This window comes from Dama dama, chromosome 16, assembly GCF_033118175.1.
Source record: "Dama dama isolate Ldn47 chromosome 16, ASM3311817v1, whole genome shotgun sequence".
Lineage (NCBI taxonomy): Eukaryota > Metazoa > Chordata > Mammalia > Artiodactyla > Cervidae > Dama > Dama dama.
Window position 1 is genome coordinate 21,380,941 of NC_083696.1, and position 18,709 is coordinate 21,399,649.

Sequence of the window (18,709 nt, forward strand, 5' to 3'; positions counted from 1 at the left end):
GAAAAGTGAAAGTGAAGTCTCTCAGTTGTTTCCGACTCTTAGCGACACCATGGTTTGCAACCTACCAGGCTCCTCCATCCATGGGATTTTCCAGGCAAGAGTACTGGAGTGGCATGCCATTTCCTTCTCTGAATATTGATATGAGGAGATCATAATCTCCAAGGTCCAATAAAAATCCCTCCTCAAACACAAAGTTAGAATCCAGAAGATCTACACACCAATGAACAGTTTCATAAGCTTGAGTTCCAAGAGTTAGCAGCTCCAAGGGCACACTGTGAAAGTGGTGTGCTCCTTCAAGACTGTGCCACTGACACGCTTCTCAAGGACTATCACTCAGATATGCTCTTTGCTGCAAACATCTTGGCTTCTCAGGAATCTCTTTCCTCTTCCCAGAACTTGCCCAGTGGAGATGTGTCCAATTACCAGACATTCCGTAACATGACTTCCAGTGGAGGGAGCACCCAGCAGGCAGCAGGAGATCTTGAGACAGCAACCCTAATATAAGAATCTGAGCAATAAGCTTGTTCCCACTGATAGGAGAGAGACTTATAGGAGGTTCAAACTAGGACTGCCTTGTAGGCAGAATAGAGGGCCTACAAGGCCTGAGGGATGAGTAACCTGGGCAGCAAAAGATATCAGCAGAGTCCCAAAGAAGCAAATTGCGACAGTTAAACCTGAAGAAGGGACAGGCTCCTTCAGAAAGCCACTTCAGAACACAGATTAAGCAGGTTCTCCAATGGATTTTCTCCAGCAAATGCAAAGGATAAGAATAGCCCCTGCAAAAAGGCAAGCTTGCAACATCCACCACCCAGGGCCAGAAACCAGTCAAAAGCAGATTGATTACAGACAGCAGGGCTGTTGAAGATCAGACTCTTATGACAGCTGTTGGACAGATTCTAAAGAAAAGATGGAGCTTCACCATCGACTTCATGCTTCTGAGTTAAATTGGTGCAAAGCAGAACTCTGGGCCCCATTAGGTTCACATTACTGCTACACTAGGTTTTTCTCCTACCCAGAATAAAGGAGAGTGAGGAGAAACACAGCCCGCAATCACCAAGTTACCCCCATGGGCCACATGTTACTCCAAAAACGACTAAGTAGACCAGTCTCAGGGACAGCAAGTAGACCACCCAGGGAGCCAGGTCCCCCTCCAGGCAGAGCCTGCCAGCATGGAACAAGAGTGACAAGTGTCCCAGGCTGTCCCCTCCACTGTCCAAAGCACTGTCTTCTTTGGAAATACACCTCTTCTGGTCAATCAGAACATGCTTTTCACAGCATTTTTGGTAGGAAAACTCTTCTCCAAGAAAAAGAAATTCGTTTTTTTTTCAATTTTTTGAAAAATTTTTCTTTCATTCAAGTTTTTCTCCCATGTTAGCACATCCTTTATGTGCTAATGGTTTCTTCCAACCATGTATTATTTTGTTTCCTGAAATAAATGTTTTTTTATCCCATGAGAGGTGGTGGCCTCTGTATGTGCCTTGCTGGGGGGGTGGGGGGGGTAGTGAGGGGATCGGGGGCCACTCTTCCCAGGTGCCTGCTTTGACTTCCAAATGTGCCCCTGGTGTGGGATGTAGAGGATGGAGGCAGGTGGCAGAGGTGCCCAATAGATGGTACAGTGACTAAGGAGTCCCTGGTGTCCCACCACCATCTACAGCCCAGAGGAAAGAAGTTAGGGGCCCACGGCTCATAGTGGCCCCACCCCAGAATCTCTCCTTACTCCAGCTCCCAGAGCCCAGACAGAGGGAGAATACCCAGAGCTCCTCCACAGAGGACCAGGCTCCCAGAGACAGCAGAGCCTCTGAGCAGGGAAGCTTCACTTCTCCACAGTGTATGTAATCAGCTTTTTCACAGGCCCGGGAGCTTGGGACTGACTCACAGTCTGTAATCCAAGGAGGCTCCTAGGGAACATGTGGGACTCAACAGGCCCAGGGACTATGCTGGCGTCACAGCAAGCGTCAGCTACTCTCAGCGTGTCAGAACCCCAACGCGTACGACCGGGACCTGGGATGGGAGGGCAGCCGCACAGGCCTGCTTGGGCTGTGGTTTCTCCCTGGAGCCTGGTCTCTCTTCTGGTCAGGAGGTGCATTTCTCTAGAGAGATTAGGGCTCTGTGTCACAATCACTCCTATGGTGGAGAGTGCTGTTTCAGAAGGGGCCTCCGATCCAGGAGCCAGCAGGAATGGCCCTGCCTCCATGCCTCTCAGGACCCCCATATGTGAGACCAGGCCGGGGCCGTGGGGACAGAGGGCACAGGTCTGCTTGTGATGTGTTTTCTCCCTGGAGCCAAGTCCTGCCTCTGGGCCCCATCCTCCATGGAGGGCACAGCAGTGGGGACTCAGCCAGGGTCTGAGGGGAGGGACTGGGCCCCAGGTTACAGAGTGACCCCCCAGAGCTCAGATGAAGGGGGCATGGAGCAGGGACCTCAAGCCTGGTCATTCTGTCCCTGTGTGGGATTAGTGGGATCCCTGTGGGAGGTCAGTGTGGGTTTGTCAGAGATCTGTTTACAGTGGATAAATGGATAAAGAAAGGTGATACACACAAGTGCACATACGTAGCATACACAATGAGATATTATTCAGCCTTAATCAAAGTAAACCCTGACATTTTCAAGAACATTGAATGAACCTGGAAAACACTATGCTAAGTGAAATAAGCCTGACAGTATCACTTATGTATGGAATCTAAAAGGAAAAAAAAAAAAAAAGAATCACAGAACAGAGGGTTGAAATTGTTGTCTGCAGCTAGTTGTGGGGAAATGAGAACAGGCTGGCAAATGGATACAAATTTTCCATTATAAAATAAGAAACAGAATGAAGGAATAAGGTCTGAGGAGCTAATGTACAACATGATGTCTCCTGGATTGGCAGGCAGGTTCTTTACCACTAGTGCCCCCTGAGAAGTCCTTGAATGTGCAAGCTGGGTTGCTATCACACAGCTGGAATTCCATCACCTCCACTAGTTTTGTTCATAGTGATGCTTCCTATGCTTGACTTTGCATTCCAGGATGTCTGGCCTTAGGTGAGTTACTGCACCGTTGTGGTTATCTAGGTCATGAAGATCTTTTTTGTACAGTTCTATGTATTCTTGCCACCTCTTCTTAATATCTTCTGCTTCTGTTAGGTCCATACCATTTCTATTCTTTATTGTGCCCATCTCTGCATGAAATATTCCCTTAGTATCTCTAATTTTCTTGAAGAGATCTTTAGTCTTTCCCATTCTATTGTTTTCCTCTATTTTCTTCGCGTTGTTCACTTAGGAAGACTTTCTTATCTCTCCTTGCTATTCTTTGGAGCTCTGCATTCAGACGGGTATATCTTTCCTTTCCTCTTTTGCCTCTCTCTTCTTTTCTCAGCTATTTGTAAGGCCTCCTCAGACAACCATTTTGCCATTTTGCCTTTTCTTGGGGATGGTTTTGATCACCGCCACACCTCACCTATCTAGGGCCAATCCTGTTTCCTTGTTCACCTTGCTTCTTGCATCCCCCCAGCTCCTCAGCAATCACCATGGGGTGAAGGGTGGAGGTGGCAGCATCACTGGATCCCAGTTTTGGGAGCTCTCATTCACATTTGGAGGCTAGAAATTACTGATGGCTGTGACATTTCTTATTGATTAATATGGCAGGAGATATTTTCATTTCACAGTGGCTTTCTCTGTCCCCTTTCGTTCAAAGCGGCAGTAAAGTCTCTGCTGGTTTATCCCTCTCTATCCTTGGTCTCTGTTGAGAAGACTGATTTTTTTTTTCATTTATTTTTATTAGTTGGAGGCTAATTACTTTACAATATTGTAGTGGGTTTTGTCATACATTGACATGAATCAGCCATGGATTTACATGTATTCCCCATCCCGATCCTCCCTCCCACCTCCCTCTCTAACCAATCCCGAAGACTGATTAAATTAACAAGGCACATCCATGATCTCATCTTCAAATGGTTGCTCAGCTATACCCTTAGAGTTTTCTTCAGAACAAGCTTGCTCACTTTGAAATATGGATAGGCTGATAATTTTCCAAATCTCTAAGTTCTGATTTTTTTTTACTGTATAAATTTATTTATTTATTTTTAGATGAAACAAAGATGAATATTTTTAATGATAAAAGGTACAACTCACAAAGAAGACAGACATCATAAACCATTCGGCACCTAACAACAAAGACACAAAGATACGTAAGGCAAAAATTAGAAGAAATGGAAAAGAAAAAAAAAATATAACCATAGTGAGGCATACTCACATTTCTCTGAGAATATTTTATCAAGTGCATAAAAATAATAAAAGAAGCATCTTGAATGATGTCATTAATAATTTAAATATAATAGACTTCTATTTATATTAATTTATGTTAATCTTATATCTTATACAGACATACTTAAAATTTTGTATCTCACACGTTGCTATTAGATGTTCATAGGATGGTGAGAAAAACTGGACAAAAGATAAACATTACTAAATTTCAAAAAGTGGAATTCTTTTTAGTGTGTGATTCAGTTATACATATACACATATATTATTTTTAAAATTATTTTCCATTATAGGTTATCATAACATATTGACTATAATTCCCTGTGCTATATAGTAAAACTTTGCTGCTTGTTACATATTTATTTTTTAAATTAGAAAACTAACATTCTATTTATACTAAGTCAAACAAGTGGAATCAAAATGTTGTAAATTTTTTAGTTAGGCAAAAACTAGTAAGTTTTCTAAAATACATATATTATACATATTATTTATATCTATGTATACAAGAGCTTTTCTACACTTGATAAAGGCTTGAAGAAGGACACCGAGAAAAAAGAAGAGATGGAGAAATTAGAAAACATAGACTAAATGAAATGGGAGTCCTGAATATGAAATGAAAAAAGTGAAGCAAACTAGATAAAAGAGCCTTATATAGTCCAGATATGTTCCAACATCTGTTGGATCATCGAAAAAGCAAGAGAGTTCCAAAAAAAAATCTACATCTGCTTTATTGACTATGCCAAAGACTTTGACTGTGTGGACCACAACAAACTCTGGAAAATTCTTCAAGAGATGGGAGTACCAGATCACCCGACCTGCCTCCTGAGAAATCTGTATACAGGTCAAGAAGCAACAGTTAGAACTGGACATGGAACCACAGACTGGTTCCAAAATAGAGAAAGGAGTACGTCAAGGCTGTATATTGTCACCCTGCTTATTTAACTTATATGCAGAGTACATCATGAGAAACGCTGGGCTGGAGGAAGCACAAGCTGGAATTAAGATTGCCGGGAGAAATATCAATAACCTCAGATATGCAGATGACACCACCCATATGGCAGAAGCAAAGAAGAACTAAAGAGCCTCTTGATGAAAGTGAAAGAGGAGAGTGAAAAAGTTGGCTTAAAGCTCAACATTCAGAAAACTAAGATCATGGCATCTGGTCCCATCACTTCATGGCAAATAGATGGGGAAACAGTGGCTGACTTTATTTTTTGGGGCTCCAAAATCACTGCAGATGGTGACTGCAACCTTGAAATTAAAAGACACTTGCTCCTTGGAAGAAAAGCTATGACCAACCCAGACAGCATGCTAAAAAGCAGAGACATTACTTTGCCAACAAAGGTCCGTCTAGTTGAAGCTACGGCTTTTCCAGTAGTCATGTATGGCTGCGAGAGCTGACTATAAAGAAAGCTGAGCGCTGAAGAATTGATGCTTTTGAACTGTGGTGTTGGAGAAGACTCTTGAGAGTCCGTTGGACAGCAAGAAGATCCAACCAGTCCATCTTAAAGGAAATAAGTCCTGAATATTCATTGGAAGGACGGATGCTGAAGCTGAAACTCCAATACTTTGGCCACCTAACGTGAAGAATGGACTCATTTGAAAAGACCCTGATATTAGGAAAGATTGAAGGTGGGAAGAGAAGGGGACAACAGAGTATGAGATGGTTGGATGGCATCACTGACTCAATGAACATGAGTTTGAGTAAACTCCGGGAGTTGGTGATAGACAAGGATGCCTGGCATGCCCCATTCCATGAAGTCTCAAAGAGTCAGACACAACTGAGCGACTGAACTGAACTGAACTGAATGTTCATTAGAAACATATCTGAAATTCTGGCAAAAAAATTTAAAAAAGCAATGCTTGAGAATTTGTATTTTTCAAAAATTTCCAAGATAATTCTGATATGCATCTGGATTATGAAAAGTCATTACAGGTTTTTCTATTAAATGGTAGGTTTGATGATATAAAATTCCGTTATTTTTCTTTTGACTAATAATGATACAATGGTGGAGCCCCTACCACCCATGCCTCCACAGGAGACCCTCCCGCAATAGCAGGTAGTTTTGGTTCAGTCTCCTTTGGGGTCTCCGCTCTTTTCCTCTGGGTCTTGGTGCACACAAGATTTTGTTTATGCCTTCCAAGACTGGAGTGGCTGTTCCCCCAGGCCTCTGGAAGTCTTATAATCAAATCCTGCTGGGCTTCAAGGCCAGATTCCCGGAGCCATATGTTGTTAGGAGGAACTGTCTCATGTGTGAATTCAGATTCGTGTCGATCCCAATACACACACATGTCCAGCCATGGGTGGCAAGGGAAGGGACTGTAGTTGTGGGATGTCTTTGCAGAACCCCAGGCCCCTAAGGTCAGTCCCCATAGCCACAGCAAGATGGGTCCCCTCCCTTCCTTGAACAAGACACTCCTGCATAAAATTCCCATAAATTCCAGAAAGGGGCCCAACTGTCACTTTCCTTATATACACTTTTAATGGGCACCCCATGAACTTCCTCTCACCCGTTTCTCCTGTTTCATCCTCACTGGGCCTAAGAGGTAGCTGCCTCCACTACTTTCCACACTGCAGTAATCCCACTGAGACAGGAGGGTGCTCACCCTCCAGCCAGGCAGAGAGGCAGACAATCCGGACCCATGGCTGAGATTCTTCCTCTCTGGTCAGGCCACCACACAGGAAACCCTGGATGAGCAGAGGATCAGCCCAGCCCCTTCATCTGGCTGCTTCGGGAAGCAGAGAGAAGCTCCCTAAAGACAAAAGCTGTCTCCAGGCTCCATCCTGGAAACTGCTTAGTGTCCAGAGGGCTGAGGGCAGGACAGCAAGTCTCCATCCCCAGATGGTCCAGGGATGCAGAGGACAGTACAGATGTCCCAAAGGTTTCGAGCCAAGCTGGCTTTAGAGAAGGGGTGACGAGGGGGTCCCTGTGGAGGATGAGAGCTGAGAGCTCCCAGGAGCTGCCTGAGGAGTCCTTATCTGTGTGGAGGCCAGACTTGGCCACCTGGAGGCCCACAGACCTGAGCGCTCCCTCATCCTTCCTCCCTGTCAGGACCCCCTCTGCGGAGCAGAGCAGACACAAGTAAGATGACAGTGACCCAAGAGCATTTCCCAACAAAACTACATTTATTCACATTTTATGTACATCTCTCCAAAAATCCCGCTGCCACCCACGCCCACCCAGATCCACCTCCCCCACCACTCGAACCTCCCACAACCCCAACCCCCTCCCTGCCCTGGAGTCCCTTCCCCCAAGAGCAGCCAGGATCTCCGTGAGCTGAGGAGCCCTAGGCTCCCCCTGGGGCCGGCGGCTGTTCCCTACTGGCTGCAGAGACGCTTCCTCTTCCTCCCCGTGACAAACGGGTCACACTTTCTCTTTCTCAGCTGTGAGGGGCGAACCAGTCCCAGAGTCAAGGCTGGCCTCTCAGAGACCCCGAGGCCAGCCCCCGGGCCGGGCAGCATCTCAACAGCAGCTGGGCCTCCGCACAGAGCCCGCTTCCTAGACTTGGCAGCGGCCAGAGGAGCTGGGCTGACGCCTATTCTCTGAGAGGAGGAGGCCTGGCCTGAGGCAGGGACAGGACTCTGGGACAGCCCCCAGGGCAGCAGGCTGTGCTGCGAGGCCAAGAGGAAGGCCAGGCTGGGGAGCTCCTCCTCGTCCTCGCTGGACCCGTCCCTGGGCCCTTGGGCCCCCAGAATTGGAGAGGCCATTCTGAGAACTGAGGTATCCCTGGGTCCTGGCTGAGGGCCAGTGCACCTTTGACCCTGGGGAGGGGAGGGTTGTCCTGGCTGGAATGGAGGCAACTCCTGCTGTCCTCGAGAGGGAACAAGGTCTTTGGCCCTGGACAGGTCAGTGTTTGCTTGGCTGAACCTGTGAACAGCCTCGAAATCAACCTCTGGTGGGCAGGCTTCATGACTGATCCCTAGCTGGGGGCCTTGGTCATGTCTCTGGGCCTCTTTGCTGGCGTCGGACTCAGAAGGACTTGAGTCCACTCGGGGTACACTTTGACTGCTGGGGGTCCGCACTCCCTTGTCTTCCTTCAAGGCCAGGAGTCGTTTCTGCACCAGCTGGTAGGAGAGAAGAGGGCAGTGACTGCTCTGCACACCCACATGTGAGAGGGGGAGCACTGGGCCGTGGGACATGGCCCTGGGTGGGGCGGACAGGAGGGGCGATCCTGAGACTCAAATCCAAATATAGACACTGTGGTGTTCCTGCTGGCCTCCTGCTCCTCATTCCCAGCTGTGTCCTTCCCTCCCCCATCACCCGCCCCAGCTCCCTATCCTCTCCCTCCTATCACCCAGCACTGCACCTACCCCAGAGCGGGCTCTCCTCCAGGCCAGATGTCCCAGGCAGGGGAGGGATGGACAAAGCCATGGAAGTCTCCTGCTCTGGGGTTCTATGTCTCCCTTGCTCACCAGGGTCCCCCACACCCTGGTTTACCTGGGAGACCTTTGTCTCTCCTGTTCTACTTGGGGTCCCTCCCTTCCCTGGCTCCCCTGGGTCACATGGGGTCCCCACCCATAGGCTCCAGAAGAATCCCTCCCTCCCCTGCTCACCTCCTGAGGGGTGAGGCCTTCCTCCTGCTCCAGCTCCTCAGCTAGTGCCAAGGGATCCAGTTGTGGTTCTGGGGAAAGCAAGTCTGCCAGGAATCGAGGGTGAATGACTGCCTCTACCTGGAACAGAAGGAAAAGGCTGTGAGCATCCTTGGCCAGGAATGGCCTGGGAGCCAAGAAGACCTAGAGGAAAGTGAAAAGTAGAGACCCACTCCTGTTCTCCTCCACAAGATGGGATGTTTTAAATTGTCATGGTATACACATACACACACACACAAATATGCCCATACACATACAGGCACAAAAAAGTACATATACAGAGTATATGCCCAGTAGTGGGATTTCTGGGTCATATGGTAGTTCTATATTTAGTTTTTAAGGGAACTGCCATACTCTTCTCCACAAGACACAGAAGCCCCAATGTTCATTACAGCACTATTTACAATAGTCAGGAAAGCAAGCAACCTAGATGTTTATCAACAGATAAAAGGATAAAGAAAATGCAGTACATATTTACAGTGACATATTTCTTAGCCCTAAAAAGGAATGAATGTGAGTCAGTTGTAGAGGTGCAGATGTAACTATAGCCTCTCATACAGAGTGAAGTAAGTAGAAAGAGAAAAAAAATGTCATATATATATGTGGAATCTAGAAAAATGGTCCTGATGAACCTATTAGCAGGCCAGGAACAGAGGTGCAGATGGAGAGAATGGACTTGTAGACATACAAGTGGGAAGAGGAAAGGGAAAGGAAAAAAGGAAGGGAAGGGTGGGACGGACTGAGGGAGGAGCCTTGACATATACGCACATTATGTGTAAAATAAGTAGCTAATGGGAAGCCGGTGTGTAGCACAGGAAGCTCTCAGCTTGGTGCTCTGTGATGACCCAGAAGGGTGGAAAGTGGGGTGGGAGGGATGCTCAAGAGTGAGGGGTGGGGGATATATGTATACATATGGATGATTCACGTGTTATACAGCAGAAGCTGACAGAACATTGTGAAGCAATTATACTCCAATAAAAAAGCATATATACACATGTACCTACACAGACATATGAAGGCATACACACAGACAGACACAAACATGAACACTCATACATGTGCATACACACCTATGGACAAACACACGAAGCACATGAACACACAGCTCAAGGAACAGAGCTTCAGTCCCATTGGCCTGGGCAGAACCCAGATCTTGGGTGCTGAGAGTTCCATGCCTTGGAATCTTATAGACCCCAGGCTCCATGCCCAGCCCACCTTGGTGACAAAGTCTTCCTGGGAACACAGCTTGTCAATGTAGTTCAGGAGATCCGGGTCTGCATAAGTCCCTTCCTCTTCCTGCTTCAGCTCATTTCCATCCTTTCCACATTCTGCATCTGACTTGCCCGTGGCCGAGTGGATGGGCCCCACCAGCGCCTCCATGATGTCCACATACTCTCTCACAGCCTCAGGGGGAATCTCCTTGGGTGCCTTGGGCCCTGGGTGCCGCTGGGATCTGTGTGGCTGCGAGCGGGTGGGATGGGCCCGGGAGGCGGCCTTCCGGGGAGCATTGGCTGAGGCAGAGCAGGAAAGAGGGGAGGAAGATGAGGGGCTTCTGCGTCCACCTCCTGACCACTGAGCACGCGCTGGTGAGGGCAGTGTTTGGGGGTCAGTGACTTAGGTGTGGGCAGGGTTAGCACCACCTGAAGCCTCATGCACAGTGGGAGGGGGTGGAGGCCATCTAAGAGAGTCCCGTGAGGAATGTGGAACCTTGATTCTTCAGGGTATCCCCAACAAGCCCACTTTTTCAGCAGACTTTGTGTGGGGTCTTTTGACAGGGAGGTGGAAGAGGAGTTATTAAACTAATGGAGATAATACCCTATAGTGACAAAGGACGACTGAAGACCCTGTCTCACTGGCTGTTCTGGTTGAAAGACCAATGACCCTCTTGAAGGAAAAGGATCCACATGGGGCCAGTGGTCATCCCTTGGCCCACGTTACCTTTGCTTTGAACTCCGGTGGGAACATGGGTGCCCGGCTGAGGGCACACTTTTGGGGCTGAGGACCCCTGAGGATCCAGCTTTGGTGGGACTGGAGGAGGCAGGCCTTGCACCCCCTGCATCCACTGTAACTTCTGAATCTGCATCATCTCCTCTGCCTCAAATTCCATGAACCTGGGAGTGATGGAGGCATACGGCACACTGAGGAAAAGGCCTGGGCTTTGGAGCCGGGGACAAAGGCAACAGAATGAGGGGCTGGGAGAGGGTGTGTCTTGGGGTGGGCAAGGCCCTGGGAGGTACTATTCCCAGCAGAGGGCTCTCCTGGAACTGACTCGACATCTGGGACTCCTCCTGCCCCACCAGCACTTGGAGGGCACTCAAGAGCATAGACTGAGGCTGCTGAATTGAACCAGGCCCTCAGAACACAGGCAGACCTACAGGGGACCCTCCTCATGCCCCCATTCCTGTCCAGAACTATATGAAGGGTTGATGGCCAGAGGTTGAATCAGGCACATGTCCCCAAAGTGGTCCTTGCTAAATCCAGGACCCTGGACAGGGGCTGAGAGTCCCGGAGACAGGGCCCAGGAAGTGTTGGAGGATTTGGCCGCTAAGCTTAGAGGAGAGGCTTTCCTTTCCTCTGAGAGATGTCTGTTTGTTTGGTTCTATTTTTCACACTAAAAGGACTGCCATGGAGAAAATACTGGAACGGCCAGAGACACTTGGGCTAATGACACGCTGGCTTCCCCAGCCACTTCTGGGAGGTCAGGGTACCCACTCCACCCTCTTTTCATGAGAAGAGGGGGGTCCCAAATTCTATGTCAGTGGCTGCCAGCCACCCACGACCAAGGAAGCAGCAGGCTGGTGGGTGGAAAGCATGCCCCTGCACAGCCTCTATGGCTGGGGTTGGACCCCTCTGGGGCTCAAAGCTTTACCCCACCCCATCCTGAGACCTTCATGTCAAGCCAAAGGTAGGTCACCATCAGGGGAGATCAGAGGTCCTGGTGGAGGAAGTACTGAAGACCCACACTCTCAAGGTGAGGGAGGGGTTCTGGAGGGAAGTAGGGCATCTAGGCTGTGGGGGCCCTGTGCTGAGTGAGCACACCCACAGCCAGACCCTGACCTGGGGTCTAGCCCTCACCCACCCCTCTCACCCAGCACACTGCTCTAGGGCCCAGGACGCTGACTCACTTTCTGGCCATCTCATAGTAGATCATCCGGTCAAAGTTGCTTCTGTGTTGCCATTCCTGCACAGCCCGCCACAGTCCCTCCTCCAGCGTCATGCTGGGCTTCAGGCGAGCCAGGGACCGAAGCACTGGGCTGTAAGCCATCAAGGTCTGTTTCAGAGTCCAGCCCAGTCCCCACCCATCTGATTCCACCCAGCAACTTGGACCACATAACCCAAGATAGCATGACTGAGCATCAGGAGGGTGAGAGGCAGGCCTGGGAGAGCAAGGACAAGCCTTCCCGCTACTGCCATCTCCGCCTCACGCTCACTAGAGGATGACCATCCATTCCCAGGCTAAGGCTGGGACAGGGAGCCTTGTGAGGGCTCCTTCCTCTGCAAGATTGTCTTTTCACTATAAAAATCCCTATCAACAGTGACGCATGGCACGTGCCAGGCAGTCTGCTAACACTTCATAGTGAGCATCATGGAAGGCCAAGTTGGCTGTACTCACAAGGCGGTGAGGTAACTGAGATAAGGTACTGAAAGGATGTCAGGAACTTGCATGGTGATGTGTAGGACCAAAATGTGCCTTCTCAGGGACATCACTCTCAGACTTTCTTCCTGGTATCCCTAGAAACCTAATCTGAGCATCCACCCCCAGTTCCTTTTTATCTAAAAGCTCTGATAACCTCATGACCCCCTGGCTGTTCACTCACATGAGAAAGCAGGAAAGAGCTTCAGCATCAGGACTCTGGGGAAGGTGTCTCCGGGCCAGAGACTTGAAGCGCTGCCAACGTCGGAAGTTCTCATACACGCTTTTGGGGTTACAGGAGTCATCCTGCGAGGCCTTGGACTGGTTGGTGGCCAGGCTGCCCTCCCTGGAAGTGCCATGTGACTGTGGCCCCAAGTTCACTTGGGGAATGATGGGGGCCAGCTGGGCAGCTGGTAGTGGAGCTTGAGGTGGAAAGCCTGGGGTCCAGCTTCCCTTGCCAGACTGACCTATTCCAACAGCTGGGGCAGTCACAATGGTCTCCATCGCAGGGGTTGTTAAGAATAGGGGGACAGGACATGCAGTACTCCTGCTGAGGGGCCCTGGAGTGCTCCAGTTGAGGGGAGCCTGAGTAAGGACAAAGGTCTGAGTCTGGGGGTGCTCCACCGGCCTTCCATTGGACCTGACTTGGATAATGATGTTGCAAGCCCCAGGGGCACTGGGGCCAGGGCCAGGATTGGGCACCAAAGGTGTCCTGGGGAAAGCTGGCAGCAGCTGGGTGCCGCCAGGAGCGAATGACGGAGTCATGGAAGGTGGTAGGTGTTGCTCCCAGGGTGGCCGGTGTTGGGGGCCAGGAATGGGTGGAGGAAAAGGCACTGTCATGAAAGGAGGCAAGGAGGCACCAGGGGTCAAGGTCACATCCGTTCCCAGTGCTGGAGATGCTGTTGAGACAAAGGAAAGATTTGAATGGAGGAGGAGAATGGGCAACAGATGAAAGGTTGTTGCTGAACCACTAAAAGACGCCAGGATTCTTGAATCAAAAGAATGTCTGGAGGTTGTAAAGACCTCACCAGACCTACTCTCATAATTTACATTTTAAGATAACAGGACTAGCCAGAAGGTTTAATCCAGAGACTGTCCTCAGGCAGGATACATCATTGTTATATAATCCTAAGGAATGTAGAGGGGACCCCTAAACTTATCAACCTGCCTAGGAAATGACTCTCTCATTGGGACTGAGGCTCTCTGGAGAGAATCAGAGTGTAAATCTCCATAGATGAGGACATCTGGACAGTGTGTACAGCATGGACATGTCTCTTCTAATGATTTTCACGATCTGACCTCTGGGTGAGAATTATTCCACTGGTGACCTCCCTCCTAGCCACCAAGGTCCCTGAGCCCTGTCTGCTGGGAAGAAATCTCCTCAGCAAGTGCTGACTCGGAGGCTCTCCGAGCCTCCCTGGCACCCAAACATCACAGGCTGTCTCCCAGACCCAGAACTGGGTGGACATCTGCTCTGTGAGAAACGCCCCTCAGCAGGTACACTAGTCTGTGGGGACCTTCTCCAAGGTAAGTTCTAGGCACCCAAAGACCCTTTTGTGGACAGGCATTGTTTAAAATATTAGGGCCCCACCTCCACCTCAGTCTTCCTTTTTCCTGGTGCTCAGTATAAATCCTCTCACTCTTTTCAAGCCTCACAAAACAAAAATAATGGAAAATATCACTCGAATGGAATTCTGATAGAAACCCATAACACACTGGCTCAACATGCACATCAGAACCACCACTGCAGACCGTTAATATGAGCCAGGTTATACCACCCCCATCCCAGTGCCCAGAGTCATGTCATCACTCTAGGGGTTCTGTTCGTAGGAACCGTGGGGAGTCTGAGAAGTGGGCATCTGTCCCTTAAATTCTGTTATTTCACAGCCATTGAATGGCTGCAGAGGATTAGACAAGGGCCAGGGAATGGTCATGCTACATTGGTTGTGGGAGTATAGACTGCCTGGGGTCCTTCCCCTTTGAGTTCCCAATGACAGAGTGAAGACAAACATAAACAGGCCTGATCCAGGTGCCATCGTGATAAGGTTGTCTGGAACACATCCTTGTTCAGAACAAGGTACATACCACGTGTATCTAATTAATCAGAACAGGTGTCATAGGACTTTTACTCATAACAGAGAAGATCGTCTGCCTGCTTCTGGGCTACACTCCTTATCCTCTTTAAAAAAGAAATCAGCTTTCACTTACATTCCACCAGAACTAACCACCCTCCACATCTGTTCCCTGTCCACAAAGGAGTGACGTGAAAAATGAAGAAACTCTCAAGATATGCCAAAGGTCCACCATGATATATTGGACAAGATGAAGTAGGTCTGAAGAACTGCTTTTCCACAAAAGGAAGAACAGCTTAGGACATCTTGGGAAACTGAGGCCTGTCTTGGTCGAAGTTACGTGGATGCCCATCCCTGTCAAAGCCAAGGCAACTGTTACCTGAATTGAGATGTGAGCTGTGAGCTGGAAGGAGTGGAGAAGGTCTGGACGGCAGCAGTTAAGAGTAACTGCCTGCTTAGCTCTCAGAGAGGAAACTTCACTGCAGGTGTGACCACACACAGTCCCATTGAATAGTTTTCTACTAAGACTACCTCTCCCTGTGGCCCAGTTAGATACAGTATGCCCCAGTCCAAACCCCTCAGAAAGATGGGGTGGAGGCAAGCTTCGCGTACCTAAGAAACACAATATGGGGCTAGGTCCTCCTCATGACGCTTCCCGTGTCACCACCAGGAGATCACCCACACTTCCTACACACACGTTTCAAAGTGGTTTATCTTCCTTCTAGAAATAATCAAGCCTGCCTGCTGCCATCCTTTCTCCATACCCAGCGCAATTTCCCTTCAGTGCCCACACTGAAACGTCACATGTGGACTCAAAGGTCTGAGAAATGGCAGGGTCTCTGAGAACACAACCCCAGCCTACAGGCTTACCTCCTTCTGAAGCCATTCCCACAGGCTTGGGCACGGACCACTGCTGCCTGGTAGCCTCAATGAGAAAAGTCAAGACCAAGACCCAGAGAGTGAGCTGCTCCAGCAGATGCTCAGCATCCAAGTAAAGGAGGGAAATGTTTGAATTCAAACAGTAGAATGTGGAACTGAAACATTCTGCAGCGGGGGAGGGGCAGAGGGCAGGTGGACCTGGCTGGGGTGACCAGACATTCCATGAACAGCTCTGGCAGGAAGGTGAGAACCTTCCCTCCACATTACATAGCAGTGACACAATTGGTGTCTACCTCTTTAGGCAATTTATCAATTGTTTCTCAGTTTCACAGCACCGAGGTCAGACTTGATCTTCCACTTATTTCACTTCTTTATCCATCAACCTAGTTTTGTCTCCCTCAACTCACTCTGCTTCCTAACTTGATCTTGACTTCAACAGAGCCTAGACTTTCAGAACAAGTTCAGAACTGTTAGTCTTATAAGCCCTTGGGTATTAATGGCCACATGGAACTGAGAGTTTGAAATTAGGATTGTCTCAGCAGATGCAGGGTGTTTGGTTGCTGTATGTACATCATTCCTAAGGAAGCAGTCCTTGTGCCCCAACCAACATCCAGCAGGACTTTCCTTACTAAGGATACTTTTTGCTGGAAAACATCCATCTATCAAAAAACCATCATGCAGCCCACATGTCTAAGACCAGAATTCACTGTGTTTCTCATAGCATTACATTGTTTTTAAATATTTAGTTTTTTATCTTTTAAATGATTTTAGTATAATACTTTAAACAAGTAATACCTTCTCACAGTTCAAAATCAAATTGTGAGAAGTGGAATATGCAGTGACAAGTCCCGCTTCCGCCTCTTTTCCCACTTCAACTCAATCTTCTTTCCCAGAGAAAACCAGAGTTATCTGTCTCATTAAAATCTTTCCAGAGATGTGTTTTGCAACTAAAAATGAATGTAATTGATATTCATTTTTAAAAATGTCTCCAGTTTTTTTTTCTGGTTGAGAATTCATATATGTTCCAATATATCCAAGTATATTTTCAATGATTGTTTTTGTATTTTGTATTACAGCTCCTCTGTTTCTGGACTTAATTCCTAGAACGAGAATTTCTACAGTCTCTTAAATTTCAAATTACCTGAAAAGATAGGATGGCCAGATCAAGCAAATACAAATAGCAAATGTCTAAATGAATTTGATTTTTGAATTTTGCATAAACAATGAATTAGTTTTTAGTCTAGTTGTGCCCTATGCAATATTTTGGACATAGTTTTATGCAAATTATTTTCCTCATTATCTGATATTTGCATTTAGCTGGAAATCTGTATTTTATCTGGCAACACTACCAAAAAAGTGTAACATAGTATGCTATTATTCGTCAGTCATTTCTGTGAGAAAGAGGGGCTTCTCTTGTGACTTAGTAAAGAAGCTACCTGCAATACAGGAGACTCAGGTTTGATCCCTAGGTCGGGAAGATCCCCTGGAGAAGGAAATGGCAATCCACTCCAGTATTCTTGCCTAGAGAATTCCTGAACAGAGGAGCCTGGCGGGCACAGTCCATGGGGTTGCAAAGAGTTGGACACGACTGAGCAATTACAGTTTACACTATGAGAAAGAGAACTGAGAGTAAAGAGATTGAAGTGTGCATCTTGGGTCCAACACAAAACACAGTTGCAAACACACAAAATCTGCAGACTGGATGAAATGGATTTAGAAGAGCCATCATATAGCATTGAAAGTTTAGGCTTAGTAGGACTAAGGATAGAAGTAAGGAACAAGAAGGCAAAAAATCTTCTCTTTCCTTGTTTAAAGGACTAAATATCCCAGAGCACAGGTTTTTCTAGATGTTAAAAATCTATTACCCATGAAATGGACGTGCACCTTGAGAGAAATGCCAAAAGTTTATCTAGCAATGTCCAATCCTCATTCACATAAATCCACTTCCATCTAAATCCTAGCCTGCAAACCCTGCTTATAAGCCTGTGAATTTCCTGTCTGCATTACATACCCTTGCTCTTTAGAACCTAGGCTCATCATTGGATATGGACCCACCTGCATGGAAATAATGGGAGCATATCTTTTTAAATAATTTGCCTGATTCTTATTTTCATATTGAGAATCAATGTCAGTTTATCATTATCAAAATGACATGAAAGAATATTCACCTTTTGTGTTGTGAGAAGAAAGGATTTTAGGAATCTTGTCAAGGGATATGAAAGGTGAAAACTTCAGAGGACTACAACCACATCTCTTGGGAGACAAGAGTCACTCCCTGCTATAGCAGGGATTGTGGGGTGTTGGGGAAAGAAAGAAAGGTTTAGAAGGACAGTTCCATATGGTGAAAAACACTCCTGTTGGTGCTTATGAAGTTCCTTGCACCTTGCAAGGAAAAATGGACTCAAAAGAAGGTGAGATGAAGTGAGAATATTTAAAGTAATTTCATGGTGAACTTTATATTAAGAAACTCCTGTTGGGGACTGAAAAAATAACTTGGAAATATGGCTCAGTACTTGGACTTTTATCATGAAGGAAAACTGAAATGATATTCAACCAATACTAGACTTGATGCTAGAGGGATGGTGAGGCAGAATACAAGAAAGGAAAGCTTTCTGGTTGCTTCCTCTCCTGTTCAGTCCTTCAACCAATTACAAGATTCTCACTTATAACTCTGATAAAGTATTTGAATGAGGCCTCTCAGGGCCACTGATGCAAAAATTGCATTACGGAAAAATTATCTGATCTCAATTCTGCAATCATTTTTTGTACTACTTAAAAATACTACACCCCAGAGACAGAGTTAATCAAATCAGCCCAAATACAATTTGGGAAGACCAGACAAGGAAGGAAGTATCTAAAATTCCTTTAGATCATGATCTCTGACTATTCCTGCAGAGACTTTGGGTGAAGGCATTGATTACAGAGAAAAGGTATCTCTGGACATGGATCACAAGCATCAGAAGACAGTTCATCTTCCACACCACTGCTGCTGCTGCTGCTGCTGCTAAGTCGCTTCAGTCGTGTCCGACTCTGTGCGACCCCGTAGACAGCGGCCCACCAGGCTCCTCCGTCCCTGGGATTCTCCAGGCAAGAACACTGGAGTGGGTTGCCACTTCCTTCTCCAGTGCATGAAAATGAAAAGTGAAAGTGAAGTCGCTCAGTCATGTCCGACTCCTAGCGACCCCATGGATTGTAAGCCACCTGGCTCCTCCGTCCATGGGATTTTCCAGGCAAGAGTACTGGAGTGGGGTGCCATTGCCTATGGAACATTAAAGACAGGAAGAGATACAATTTTTGT

The 18,709-nt window shown here is 47.5% G+C and overlaps 1 protein-coding gene across 1 annotated transcript; it reads right to left on the reverse strand.

Annotated features, from left to right (window-relative positions):
* Positions 1 to 7,554: 7,554 nt before the first annotated feature.
* Positions 7,555 to 13,225, reverse strand: LOC133071338 (NUT family member 2D-like). The gene is made up of 6 exons (XM_061163953.1): positions 12,645 to 13,225; positions 11,952 to 12,080; positions 10,798 to 10,937; positions 10,042 to 10,337; positions 8,791 to 8,907; positions 7,555 to 8,301 (listed from the first exon to the last, which is right to left on the reverse strand). The coding sequence occupies exons 1-6, from the start codon at positions 13,223 to 13,225 to the stop codon at positions 7,555 to 7,557; spliced, it is 2,010 nt and encodes a 669-aa protein (XP_061019936.1).
* Positions 13,226 to 18,709: the final 5,484 nt, after the last annotated feature.

Bases quoted from the DNA above. Each gene is read 5' to 3' on its own strand.
- LOC133071338 (XM_061163953.1), bottom strand. From the start codon at position 13,225: ATGACTCCGTCATTCGCTCCTGGCGGCACCCAGCTGCTGCCAGCTTTC. The intron at 12,081-12,644 runs GTGAGTGAACAG...GATGGCTTACAG, and splicing joins GCTCTTTCCTGCTTTCTCAT to CCCAGTGCTTCGGTCCCTGG. The intron at 10,938-11,951 runs GTGAGTCAGCGT...CATCACTCCCAG, and splicing joins TACTATGAGATGGCCAGAAA to GTTCATGGAATTTGAGGCAG.